We start from the raw sequence: 14961 nt of genomic DNA on the forward strand, positions 1-14961 counted from the left end.
GGATGACGCTTTTCAAACTGCAAATTATCTCATTAATCGTCTTCCCACCAAAATCTTAAATGGCGTCTCTCCTTTCCAAAAACTGTTTTCAAAATCACAACAGTATGATTTTCTCAAAGTATTTGGCTGTGCTTGTTTTCCCTATTTACGTCCATACATTGATACTAAACTTAAGTTTCGATCAAAACAATGCATTTTCTTAGGATACTCATTAAATTATCAAGGTTATAAATGTTATGATCCTACCACTGGCAAGTCTTTTCTGTCTCGTCATGTTGTTTTCAATGAAAAGAGTTTTCCATATAAAGAACTTGCTACTCCGACCTTGTCAAACCCTAGTCAGTTGGACCATGTCCTGGCAATTGATACCTTCCATTACACCCAACCACATCTGACCCCACGGACCCCTCCTTCCCTTCAAACCCCAATTGTCACCACCTCACCCCCTCACCTGCACCCTACACCTTCTCTCCCTCACCCCCTACCGCTACCTACCCCGGCTTCCCATACTACCCTTCCATCATCTACCCCAGACTCCCTTTCTCACCCACTAACTCCCACTACTCACGTGAATATTGGACCTGCCAACATCACTTCTTATATTGCTTCATCCACTCATCCCATGATCACGCGTGGTCAACATGGAATTCGAAAACCAAATCCAAGATATGCTTGCATCACTAACATTACTAATACTTTGGTTGAGCCCACATGTTTCTCACAGGCCAATAAGTCTCCCCAATGGCGCCAAGCAATGGCAGATGAATTCAACGCTTTACAGCGTACTGGCACTTGGACTTTGGTACCCTACAAGTCTTCTATGAATGTGTTACCTAATAAATGGGTGTATCGCATCAAAAAGAAATCTAATGTTTCCATCGAGCGTTTTAAAGCAAGACTAGTTGCCAATGGCTTTCATCAGCAAAAGGGAATTGATTTCTGGGAAACCTTCAGTCCGGTGGTCACACATGCCACAATTCGGCTCATTCTCTCTATTGCTCTTCACTTTCAGTGGCCTATCCGCCAGCTTGATGTTCAAAATGCCTTCCTTCATGGCACGTTGAATGAGGAAGTTTATATGCGCCAACCTCCAGGGTTCATTGATCCACAGTTTACCTATCATGTGTGTCGACTTCGACGATCCCTATATGGTTTGAAACAAGCACCCCGTGCTTGGTTTCAATGTTTTTCCCAGAAACTCGAAGACTTGGGCTTCACTGCTTCCCAAGCTGACTCGTCTCTCTTCACCTATTTTGACGGCTCAACAATCATTTATCTTCTCATCTATGTGGATGACATATTAATCACAGGGAACAACAATGCTCACTTGTCTCAGTTTATCACGCAGCTTGGTACTCATTTTGCAATGAAAGATCTTGGGCCATTACACTACTTCTTGGGGATGGAGGTTTCACGGACGCCTTCTACTTTCTCTCTCACTCAATCCAAGTATATTTTGGAGCTTCTACAGAAAACTAATATGGCTGACGCCAAGCCCATCTCAAAGCCAGTTCCTAGTGGTAAACGCTTGAGTTTATATGATGGTGAGCCTCTCTCAGATGGATCTTCTTTTCGCAGTGTTGTGGGCGCCCTTCAATACCTTCTATTTACACGTCCTGATATTGCTTACGTTGTCAACCAAGTGTGTCAGTTCATGCACTCTCCAACTACTGCACATTGGGCTGCAGTCAAACGCATCTTACGGTATTTGAAAGGCACCCATGATCATGGCTTAATTTACAAACCCAGTCCCCTCACTCTAACTGCCTTCGCTGACGCTGACTACGCTGGAGACCCTGATGACCGTCGTTCCACTGGAGGTCACTGCATATTTCTTGGAGATAATTTAATTTCCTGGAGTTCGAAATAGCAACGTGGAGTGTCACGGTCTAGCACAGAGGCGGAGTATCGTCAACTCGCTTATACTTCTGCCCATCTATCATGGTTTCGAAATCTATTCCGTGATTTATATCTACCATTACAGCCACCTCGTCTTTGGTGTGACAATATCAGCGCCATTGTTGTTGCTTCCAATCCCGTTTATCAAGCTCGCATGCGCCATGTTGAAGTGGATTATCACTACATAAGGGAAAAGGTCATTCGCACGGAAATCGAAGTTGGTTATGTGGCTACCACAGACCAAATTGCCGATTTTTTAACCAAGGGTTTGTCCTCTATCCGCTTCCATTATCTTATCTCCAAGCTTCCCGTTCGTCAACGCCCCGTCAGCTTGCGGGGGCGTGATAAACCTAGTTCAGATAAATCTCCAAACCCTAAAGAAAGGTCCACGTCAGCACCACCAATTCAACCACAACCTTCCCGCTGCAATCTGCAACAGAAAGGATCATAACAACACAGTCCATTATCCGCACAACTCTCTCAAATATGTTTGTATCTGATTCAAACTGTTTGTATTTATCTTTCTGATTCAAATGTTTATCAAGTGTAACAACCTTATCATTTGTAACTCTATATAAAGAAATGAATGAATACTCACTCGGCATTGAGTTGAGCTTATACAATTCATCAACCTGTTATACCTTTGCCTTCAGATTTCCTTTAGCAAGTACATCAGACTTTTTAACCAGTGTGTAAAACCACACATTACGTGAATAATCATCAACAATAGAGAAATAAAACTGGTAACCAAAGTTAGATGCAACCGGAGCGGGTCCCCAACGATCAAGATGTGGTAATTCTAAAGGTGCTCGAGCATGTGATTCACGACTTTGAAAAGGTAATCGACACGACTTTCTCATGGGACAAATATGAATTACTTGTGCACCTTTAGCTGTGGTTCCCTGGTTTAAGATGTTTAAACAATATAATTCAGTGGACTGAAACAAGTAAACCAGAAAATGAAAAAACAGTCTTCAAGGAAATTACTTATTATTACCTCAACAAAATCCCGGATTCACTAATTGTAGCTGAGGGCCACATTCCACTATACGAAATCAACTTTATTTTGAAGGATAATGATAATTTTCAGACCCTTAATTTCAATATATAGCAGCCAGATACTCGGACGTTTGCGGTTGGGGACGTATTGCTGCTCATAACGTATGTAGGCACACATTCAAGTCCATTGCAGAGATATTCTGACAATGGAGCAAGTTGGGTTTAGGTTTTACGTTCTAGTACTACATCACGTGACGTTGACACTACTCGTGCGACAAATGAGTACTAACAACAAACCTAGGGACAAGCTAGCACTTAACTTTGGATCCAAAGCGAACGTAAATCGGTGCATGTCAATATACACGTGAAGGTTAGTCCTTGGCCCATGACAATACAATTAACTAATAAACATTGTGCAAAAACATGTAACAATGAGTAGATATAATAAATAAAGATGTAAAGCCACATTTTATACTCGCAATTAATAAAAATATAAAATGTAAAAAATCTAATAATAAAATAAACATGGCATGTCAATTAATATGTAGAGAAACAGTTATCTAAAGAATCACATATGTATGTATATAAAGCTCTTTCACCACCATAGCAATTTTTTTTTGTCACACGATAGATTTGTTATATTAGATGTTAGATAAGGGAGCTGACAGGTTTCGAACCCATGATGTGGTGCATGGGCAACACTCCTCTCTGTAGAGAGCCATTTGCACCACCGTAGAGAGCCATTCGAACCCACGATAGGATATTGATTGAAGATTCCCATAAATTAGAGGATTTTTTTATTTTTATTTTTATTTTTTATTTTTTATTTGGAAAACTGGATTTCTTAACTAGGGCTAAGAAGCCAAATATTACAAAGAAAGCCCACAACAAGGCAAACAACCAAAAAATAAAACAGGAAGTGCAAGAGGAAGAACCCAACACTACCAATAAGCAACTAGTGTCACCCTTTGCACAACCGAAGAAAAATTAATGTGGGCATGGGAATTCGTCCTTATTAAGTACATGAACAAGTAAAGATGGGGGTCGATCGACCCAAGTAAATTCACACATCTCTGCACAACTCCGCAACGCCAACCGATCCGCCGCCATATTGGCAAATTAAAGGAGATTAAACATAGAGTACATGGTAACTTAATTTGTCTTTTCTCCAGGATAAATAATTAAATGCATAAACATAACCTTAATTAATTAAATAGACACATGACACAATTTTAAAAGGGAATAATAATTACTTTGATTTGGGGGTGAGAAAAAAGACATTGAATTTACTAAGGTTTTTTTTATTAGTAACCCACATAATGTTGAATACACCCTACATTAAAATTTAATATTAAATAACTTATATACCCTAATATGTATTGACAGTTTTGACCTTATAAGGTTTTTTAAAAAATTAAAAAAATACTAAATGCACCCCAAATGACTTTTAACATGTATATCACAAGATTATTTATCTTCTTCAACTCTATAAACCACTCTCACTCTCCATTGTAGAACAAAAAGCCTAATCAATGAAACTACAAAACTATTTATTGAGAAAAATTATTTTTGATGAGTAGAACATGAAATCGACGTTTCGGAAGCTTCACCTTATTCAAAATGTATCATCATAAGTGGTGAAGTTTAAACTTCATTGGTCTCAGATTACAGTCATCGCCTTCTTTCGCAAAGAAACTTCTACCGTTTCACTTTTGTAAGGTTCCCCAAACATGCAGCATCTACTTTCCTCAATTTGAACCTCTCTAGCAGTAAAGAAATCCCGGTATGACTTGAATGATTATGTAACAGCGGTACGTAGCACTGAGAATAAAAAAAAAAAGTCATTGTGAAGAGTACCGAGGGGTGTATGGAGAAAATGTGGGGTGTGCATGTATAGAAATGTAAAGTGTATGTTGAAAGTGTGGGGTGTGCGGATGTGAGGGCGTGAGGGTATTATAGAAAAGCATGTGGGGGTGTATTAAGAAAAAATTTAATTGAAAAAACAAATATGAGGTGTATTAAGTATATGAGATGTATTCAACAATACGTAGGGTGTTACTATAACAAGACATTTGCTAACACAAAATTTTCTTAACAACTGAAGTTATCCAATTAAAACAAGGGAAATTTTATTTGAACCATGTAACATGTTTCTACACCCACCCAACTTACTCTCTACACTCATATTATTTTTTATTAAAGAATTAATATCTCTTTAAACCTAAATTTATTACTTAAACTAGCTTCTTAAACCCAATTCAAAATGTAAAATTGTCTTTACACCCAATTATAAAAAAAAATCTCTAATTGAATAATTCTTTTTCAAGAGGCTCGAAAATAAAAACATTACGCATCCTTTACCCCCCCCCCCTCCCCTCTCTCCTTCTCTAGCATTTCCTATGGCTACTGTTTTTTCTGCTACAAAACCAAGATATTTGCTCTCTTTACCAAACCAAGACACATGCTCTCTCTCTCTCTCTCTCTCTCTCTCTCTCTCTCTCTCAACCAAACCAGTTACTTGGGTTGCTATCAACACCACCACAGTAAATAACCCCCATCACCTTCTCTTATCAAATCAACTTTCATCTCTGCAAATTTTTGTTCTTTCGAAAAAAAACAACTCCACTGTTAATGTAAGTTGTCATTGTTTGCCTGATCAATTGTTTTCTCAAAAATTTGAAGCACTCCTAGTTTTGGAACTAATTATCTGGGATTAAGCAAATCATTTTTTCCTTACTTTCTGATCAATTTGTTTCTACAATTTGTTGGATTATAATCAACGAGTTAATTGATCGTTTAAATGGCTGAAGAAGTTAATTGTAAATTCTAATGAGAAGCTGCAACGATTAGAAGCTACAAAACCAAGTGCTTACAGATGCAAGTATAAGAAGAGCCATAAGACCAACCAAACCAGCACGACAACAAATTGTTAAAAAAGCACGGACAAATTGACAAACAAGCATGGCAACAAATCGAGTCATACTTTAGTTGGAGAAATTAAAACTTCAAAATCACCATCCATCGATAAAAAAACTTATTTTTCTCTATAAGAGCTATTAGGATTTTAGATAGAATGAACATAGGATAACAAGAAGTGATGTATGGTTTAATTATAGTCAGTGGGTTTATTGATAAATTTTAGTTTTATTTTTAATTCATCTTGTAATTGATGGTAATTATGCAATAGGGTAAAAATGACAATTAACATTTAAAATTTAAGTTGGGTGTAGAAAGAAATTACATGGGTTTAAATAAAATTTCCTTTAAAACAATATAACAAAAAAGAAAAGCATTTCTAGTAATTCGATCTACAAGAAAGTTGGCACATCTGAAAACATGCTTGTAAAAGATTTCTTGAAAAGAAAGTATAATTTTAAAAGTAAAAATAACTTTTATGGTCTTATTCTCTAATTTTTTTTTAAAAAACAAAAAAAACAAGATTATCTACACAAAGGAAGAGGGAGCTGAACTGAGCCTCATAATGGGCTAGCGATAATATGGTTCAAATTCATTTTTAACGAAAATCAAATTTAAAACATCTCACTTAAAAATATACTTCTTTTTTAATGAAACGATAGTTGAAATATATTCATGAGCAAAAGGTCATTACAAAGGCCAATCATGGAAGAGGAGCATCCTCAATAAGGACATCCAAAATTAACTCCGGAGGGGATACACTCCAAATATGCAAGTCTGTGAATAGCTTTGGTGGCTTGGTGGCGAGAATAGGTAAAAAAAGCTTCAGTAATTGGTTGGAGAAACGCCTTGATATCCTCTCAATAATTTGATCGATTGAAGAGAGATTGGTTGAGAAGTCTCTAAGCGCGTCCACAACCTGAAGCGAATCAGATTCGTAGACAATGTGGTGAAAACCCCTTGATATCGCCCAAACCAAAGCCGAAAGAAAGGCCAAAGCTCTGCCTGAAGGGGGGAAAGGGTATTAGTAAAATCACCCACTTTGGCAACCACAAAGCTGCCAGAATCGTCCTCACGATCAGACCAAAGCCGCACAGCTTCCAAGACGGGGCGCTGACCATCTATATTCATCTTAAGAATATATTTTATATTTAAGAAGGTCACCAAAATGGTCAATTACAAGAATTTAATACCCCAATCCATAGCCCCCAAAAGGCAAGCCACTAAATTCGGGATCCCAACCTAAATTCTGCCTTCCCAATATTCCACGTGTCCATTCCTCGTTGGTCCTCCAAAGGGAAACAGTATGAATGCCACGTCGTACCGAACCAAATGCATGCCCAACACCCCTTCAAAACGCTCACACTCTTTACCTCCAACACCACACACAAAAAAACACAATATAAATTCTTATGTCTTTTTGTCTCTGCCGATTTCTCTTCTTTCTCTATAAGGAATCGATCGGGCGTGCAACAGTCCCACCGGATTTACGATGGGGAGGAGGAGGAGCTCGCCGGTGAACGTGTTGTTTCAATGGGTGAGGAAGCAGTCAATGAAAGTCAAGATTTTTCTGGGTAGCCTGCTAGCATTGTGTGCTTTGGTGGCACTGAGGTTTGGGGTGAGAATCATAACTACTTTTTCATTACCTTTGAAGCCGTGCATGTCACCGGGATCGTCGTCCTCATTTACAAGCTCACTACCCAGAAGACTTGCTCCGGTATCTATGTCCTTCCTATTCCTTCACAATTTTTTTTTTTTTTAAATTGGGATATTATTTGATTTCTTGGGTTTTATTAATTTGATTTGTCATGATTTCTGCTGGTTTGGAATCGGTTGGTTTTTGTATCCAATTTTTAATGTCACTAGAGTCGGCCTCATAATGTGGGTGTAACGCGTAACTAAAGAAATTTGAGGTTCCACCGTAAAAAAAAAATCAATTTGCAATATAAGGAGTGACTCAATTACTTATGAGCACATGTAAGATCCGTCATTTCTCCAATGTAGATGTGGAATTCACTCTCAACAGTAACACGTTAAGCCCTGTTGAGATCATAAGGTTATGGTGTCACGCCCTGAAATCCCAAGCATGTGACACATGCCTTGAGATTTTGGGGCGGGGCTTGACATTTGATAGTGGCCCTATATTATTGTGATGCCATGAGACTCATGACAAAATGGGTGCAATTTATGAAGAGGGTATAATTTATAGTTTTGATAAAATAATCATTTAGGATCAGTTGGGGACTCGGTATTTTAGTTGCTTATGGTTAGGGATGAACTTCTGTTGAAACAGGTCCAAGAAAAAGAGAGGATGACAGAAAATTGACCAATTACAAAATTAATGAACTCTGTAATTTTATAAAACCGTTGGGATGATGTTATCAGCACTCTAGGATTATCATCATGTACTCTTTTCTATACATATTTTCTCAATGTTTAATAAAATTGGAGTTCATGATGACGTTTTTGAAGTGTCAATCTTAATCGTTATTGTGGTAAATAAATCGAAAAGTAAGTAGGGCTTATGATTTTGCAGTACAATCTGACCTCTAATCTGATATCCGGTAGTTAAATTCAAGTTTAATCTGACCTCTCGTTTGATCAGGTAGTTAAATTCAAGTTTAATCAATATTAGTTGCTATATCTTCGTAATATCAAGGAATACATTTGATAATTATCAGCTTTAGTACATAATACTTTCAAATAAGTTTTTTGTTAATCAGTTTCGTTTCTATTACATGCTCAGGTCTTTCCCTGAAGACTCAGGAACTCACAGCTCTCTTTCTAGCAGCAATATTATTTTGTGGTACCATGATGGAGGCGGACATTCATACTGTGCTCGATTTTTCTACTCTCGTTTCAACAGCGTGGGTCATATACATGATACGGTTTAAATTGAAGTCAACCTACATCAAGGAACTCGACAATTTTCACTTGTATTTTGGGGTAAATCTTTAATCTGCTCCCTTTGGCTTTATGCATATCCGCATAAGAGTATAGTTTTAAGAGAAAATGCACACACATATATATACACACACACACACATGTACATGTGCGTATGTTTCTAATGTTGATTCATCCGTACCAGATATATAGACAATATTGAAAGACTGGTGCTATTAACAAACAAACATATGCACCAGCCTCTATAGAGCTTCATTAGAGATTAAAAAATTTCGAGCGAGACTAGATAGATGTAAACATTGAAAATTGCTTGTTATTTGTACTTTCTTTTCCCCACTAAGCATCTCCCTGGCATGATCTTTGTCATTGTGCTTTGCACTGTTCTAAAAATTCCTGTCTAGAGCCGCCTAGGCGCTAGGCGGCTGCCACCGTCCCGATTAATGCCTAAGAGTTTGAAAATTAAGAAAGGGCGCTTAGACCTGCTGAGGCGCCTGCCTAGACCACCTAAGCACCCACCTAGCCTGACTAAACCCACTTAGGTCGCAACTCACTTAGACAGAAAATAGATAACTTTCATTTTGCATTGTTGTATACTTAAATGAACACACATTATATCATTGTTTCCCATGTTTTCATTATGTTGCAATACTTCATAATATTTATGTCAATCTATTTTGTAATTTATAATGAAATTATATATATTTTAAGTATAAGATGACACTTATTTACACAAAATATAATAGATTTACTTAAATCCGTTTGGTCCGCCTAGCCTCCCGACTAACGACTAGCATCTTTTAGAACCTTTGTAATAAAACCAAATGACGTCTCCTTAAAAACCATACTGCTTCCATATGCATGAGTTGCTTTAAATCTGGCCACCCTCGATCCATTGTTCATAGTTAATACCCCTCACTGACAATGTTTTATGATCTTGAATGTACGTGTTTGCTCTGCTTCAACTTTGAAGTACAGAAGTTGGAATTTACATTGTAACTTTGGAAAAGGTGCAAGATTATTATTTTACCACAAAAACCGCAACGTACGTAATTTCATTTGAATTGCAGGTGGTGCCTGCTGCTATCCCCGGAGTGCTTGTCCACCCGTATACACTATATAACCCCATCGGTCGAATCCTATGGGCATTTGGTGGATACATGGAAGCCGTTTCAGTACTGCCTCAACTCCGTTTAATGAAAAATGCAAAGGTTAAGATTACTTGAGATTAAAGCTCTTTACCACACATTTACAAGATTTGTTGATCTTTGTTGTCTTCTGATGATGATTTGCCTTCAGATGATAGAACCATTTACCTCCCAATACGTATTTGCATTGGGCATTTCGAGGTTCTTGGCGTGCGCTCATTGGATTATTCGGATTAGTCATGACTTGTTAGGTTAGAATGATAGTACATACGTAACGTAATGTGTATGGGGCTAACACTTTGCCATTCTCTTCCAGATCTACGAGAGTAGAGGGAGATATATATTTTTAGTCGGGAGTGGATATTTCTGGATTTTGGCAGCTTTCCTTTCTGAGATGGTTCAAACATTCATCTTAGCTGACTTTTGTTACTACTACATAAAGAGGTAAGCTGCGGAAAACATCATCTCCTATTCGACCTCTCTGACGTTCAACCCCTCAGATGATGTGATCAATTTTGTTAGCGGAGTCTTGTATACAACGGTCACATGCAAGAATATCTTATGAATTGTGTACCTTGGGTTACACTCTTATTACCAACCGATTCCCAAGTTCGCGTAATCCTTTAACAATGATTGTGTGTGTTTGCAGTAAAATGGAAGGGCAGCTGATAATGAGGATGCCTCCGGTGTAGAACTAGGGGGCCGTTTTCGGATGACTATAAAAATATCATGTGACATGAGGAAGCGAATGAGGAAATCAAACTATGTGTAATGGCATCTTTTCCTTTCTCCTTTGTTTTTGCTTTTGGGTGTGGTCGTAACACATGATTCCTACTTTTGAGACGTGAACTCTGTTAGCAATTGACAATCGTAGCTATATCGGCCCCACAATATAAATACCTATGAATTTAGCTTAAGGTCAATTGCTCACAAACATTTGACCATTAATGATATCTAAACCTCACATGCATATTGCATAAGACATTTAGAGATAACTCACATGCGCGTTGATAGGATAAGTTGATAGGGTAAGTTGCTTACATACATCTGAATGTTGCTGAGATGTTACCCGTCATGCGTTAGTGGTAAGAAATTGGTTAGGCCCAAAATGTATAAACAATCAGAAATTGCTTAAGCACATATATGAAGCTAAATTCAAACACCTATTTCATACCTATAGAATTTTCTCAAGTAACCAGTAATGCTTAGACCAACTCTTAGATCAAATTTGTAAATTATATGATATATCATCAATAATAAATAAATACATAATTTAATTAAAATACTTAATCTTTCTAATATTACACGTAACAGAAACTATTTGGTCTGCCAGAATATGAATAGCAAACAATATAGATTGGGCCACGGCGCAACTTAAGATTTCCCCATTAATCGACACGTGGCAACCATGCATCAGTCGTACGCATTTCAAACCAGGTCTATGCGCCACATTCCCTACCTTCTCCTTTTCGAAACTAACTCACCTCCCGAGACGCCACCACGTGTCCACTGCCATACGTAGACAACCGACCCCAACCATTCATCTTCCCCCACGTGTTAGCATCAACGTACATGAACAGCCTCGACACGTCAACGTCACTCTCCGTAAAATGTGTGGCCCAACTTCACCTTGCTGAGCTGTGACGCTCATCATGCGCGCCACGTTTAGCCTCTTAATCCGTTGCTTCAGGGGACACGGCAACCAGACTGATACCCGACGACGACACGTGTCAACGAACAAACCTGCCACGCAGACTTTTCCTTCTTGGGATTCGTGAAGGGAAAAGGACGGTTGAGATTTGTGGGTGACAGCGAAATCTCGCTGCGCGCGTCCGTACCCTACTGCCAGGCTGACAGATTATAGGCTATCCATTGGTAGTTTCACGGGAGCCAGGCGCTTACACGTGTCCGTCTCAACCTCTTCATGCAGGCATGCCACGTGGCGCCCTCCGAACCTTCGAGCGTGCGCCGTAGCTCCCATTACACTTGAGAAGGGTTTGTTTTCCGCTAAATTAACGTATTAACAGGCAAAACATGATTAATTTTAGCACTAAATCAGGATTAGTGGCTAATCCTATTCACTAAATATATCCAAAATATCCTACGTGTCAATCCACCGTCGCTGTTTCCTTGTGTTTCCCGCACGTGGCCCCCTCCCTCGCTTCCGTCCCATCTATTTCCCCCTTCCCCCTTTTCTGTCCGTCAGAAAATCTGAACCCAAAAAACCCTAGAGATTTTCAGAGCAAACAAAAATAAAGGACTTGAAGCTTGAAGTTTGAAGTTTGAGTTCTGTAAAAATGGTGGAGGTTTCCGAATCGGCATCGAAAGAGGAGGAGGTTGAGCTGGATTTGGGGCTGTCGATCGGCGGCAGCTTCCGAAAACCGGAGAACTCGAAGCTGGCCAAAGGGTTCGACGTAGATCCGAGAAAGACTGAGCACCAAATACAGCCATCCCAACCGAACGCGCCATCTCCATCGCCGTTCGAGTCGTCGGAGCCGGAGAGCGCGCTTCTGGATCCGCATACGAAACGGGAGATGCAGGCGTTGAGAAGGCAGGAAGCCAAGAGGAAGCGGGAGCAGAAGAAAGGCCGGGGACAGAACGAGCCCCAAGTGGAGGAGCACCCGGCGGTGAAGAAAGAGAGAACGGAGACGAATGTGAATGTGAATGTGAATCTGAATTTGAGCAACGGACAAACGGAGCTGCGCTGCCCGGTTCAACAACCAGGTCAGTACCCGTACCCGCCGGTTCAGTTTGTTCCGTACATGAACGGGTTCTCGTATCCTTGCGTGATGCCGTGCTGGGCCCCCAGCGGCGGCGGCGGGTTCCGGCCCTTTCAGGCGCATAAGGATACGGGGAAGAAGAAGAACGGGTGTGAGACGGAGCAGAATAGTGGGTCGGGTAAAACGGCGCCGGTGAATGGTGGGTTGGGTAAGAAACCGGCGTCGGTAAATGTTTCACCAATGTGTAGTTCCTCCACCGTGTCAGATCATCAAAGCGCAGCTTCTCAAGACGGTATGTTAGGTGGTGGAAGCAGCGAGAGCAAAAGCCATTCAAGCCAGAGCATACAAGAAAACACAGAGCCGGTTTCAAATTCCTTGGAATCCAATTCCGAAGGGAATGAACAAAAACTGAATCCAAAAACAGAACCGAAATCAGAAACCGCAGAAGCATCTCCAACCCCAAAACCCATCTCACCTAAACAAGAATATTCCCCTCCAATCCCTCCACTGAAGGAAGTTACCAAAACGGACCCAATTGCCAAGCCTCCAAAACCCCAGATCAGCAAAAATGGCAGCAGCACCGTTTCCCTTCCCCAAATGCCTTATGTCTCGACGACCGGGACCGGCCCTAATGGGAAAACAGTTCATGGGTTCTTGTACAGATACACCAATTCGGAGATTACCATCGTGTGCGTCTGCCATGGAACCACATTCTCGCCGTCTGAATTCGTGCAGCATGCCGGAGGCACCGATGTTTCGCAGCCGCTGAGGCACATAACGGTGATCCCTTCTGCTTTTGGATGATGAGCTGAAAGATGATCAAGTTATCGACTGACCCCTTTCATTTCTTCTAATCTGCTAGCTAGTTTTCTCTTGGTTCTTTTTTAATCGTGATCAATGTGAATCGCAAGTATTAATAACATCATTAATTATTTGAATAATAAAAATTTTTTTATTTTTAAATATATTTATTTAGTGTTAAAAATGTTACAATTAGTATATTTATATTTATGGTTAAATGTTTTATCATATATTTTTATTTTTAGTTTGTACCTATTTTTAAGGGTAAATTACATAGTAACTCTTCATGTTTGAGGTTTATTACAATCTTATACAACGTCTTTAAAACATTTCACTTTCATACATCATGTACCATTTTATTTCAAAATAATACATCCGTTAGATTTTCCGTCCATTAATCTGTTAAATGTTGACGTGGCTGCCACATTTGTGCTGACGTGGCTGCCACATTTGTGATGATGTGGCTGCCAAATGTGTGCCACGTGGCAAAAATAATAATTTTTTAATTTTTAAAAAAAAAAAACCTAAATCTTCTAAATTTAAAAAAAATAAAAAATAAAAACCCAGAAGCTGAACAAAACCCCACCCCCGTGAACCCCCCTTAGCCTTCTTCTTCCCTGCTCCCATCTTCCCACACCCCATACCTGCACCAGAGAACAACCCAGATCCCATATTCCCGCGAAACCCATACCCCATACGACCACCCCCAACCCAGATCCTATTACCACGCCCCCCTCTGGCGTGAAACCTAACCCAGATCCCATTACCACCCCTCCGGCGCGAAACCCATATCCCCCCGAACTGCAAGGACGTCATCCTCATCCGCATCATCTTCGTCGTCGAAGACGACAACGAGCAGGAGCAGCAGGGCGACGATGAGAAATCCCGGTCGACGGCGAGATCAGGTGGTGACGAAGGACCTCCATGAGGAGCAGAGGGATCAGAGAGAGAGCTCTGCGGTACAGGCCGCGATGCAGCGCAGGACCCAAATTCACCGCCACGGAGACGACCAGAACGTTGAGCCCATTCCAACCCAACCCCTCATCCTCAATCTCTTTTGGTTTATAAAGATATTGACGACGAGGATCGTAGTTTTGGGGTTATTGAGTCGAATTGCGATGTGGGTATGGAGGGTTTGGACCTCGATTTGAGTTTAGGGTTAGGGTCGGGATTGTTGTTTGGATGGGGACCTCGATCTGATGTGGGTCGTCGCGGGGGGAGGGGAGGTAGTAGGTCGTGTGGGTTTTCAGGTAGGTCATACAAAGAAGGGGATCTGGGTTGCGGGGAGGTGAGGGGGTGAAGGTGGGGTGTGGGTTTTCATGTGGGTTGCAGAGAGGTGAGGGGGTGGGGTGGGATGTGGGGTTGCGGGGAGAAGAGAGGAGGATGAGGGAAGGTTTTAGTTTTTTTTTTTAATTTTTTTTGGGTAAATTACATAGTAGCCCCTCAGGTTTGAGCTCTATTGCAATCTCATACAACATCTTTAAAACATTTCACTTTCATACCTCAAGTACTATTTTATTTCAATTTCATACAACCGTTAGATTTTCCATCCATAGATCTGTTAAATGCTGACGTGG

The 14961-nt window shown here is 40.2% G+C and overlaps 1 protein-coding gene and 1 pseudogene across 1 annotated transcript; both read left to right on the forward strand.

Annotated features, from left to right (window-relative positions):
• Positions 1-7215: 7215 nt before the first annotated feature.
• Positions 7216-10651, forward strand: LOC103445530 (uncharacterized; annotated as a pseudogene).
• Positions 10652-12052: 1401 nt separating this feature from the next.
• LOC103445531 (ninja-family protein 2-like) lies at positions 12053-13573 on the forward strand. The gene has a single exon (XM_008384550.3). It carries the CDS (start codon positions 12161-12163, stop codon positions 13385-13387), a length of 1227 nt encoding a protein of 408 aa, XP_008382772.3. The 5' UTR covers positions 12053-12160; the 3' UTR covers positions 13388-13573.
• Positions 13574-14961: the final 1388 nt, after the last annotated feature.

This window comes from Malus domestica, chromosome 10 (genome assembly GCF_042453785.1).
Source record: "Malus domestica chromosome 10, GDT2T_hap1".
In the NCBI taxonomy this organism is placed as follows: domain Eukaryota; kingdom Viridiplantae; phylum Streptophyta; class Magnoliopsida; order Rosales; family Rosaceae; genus Malus; species Malus domestica.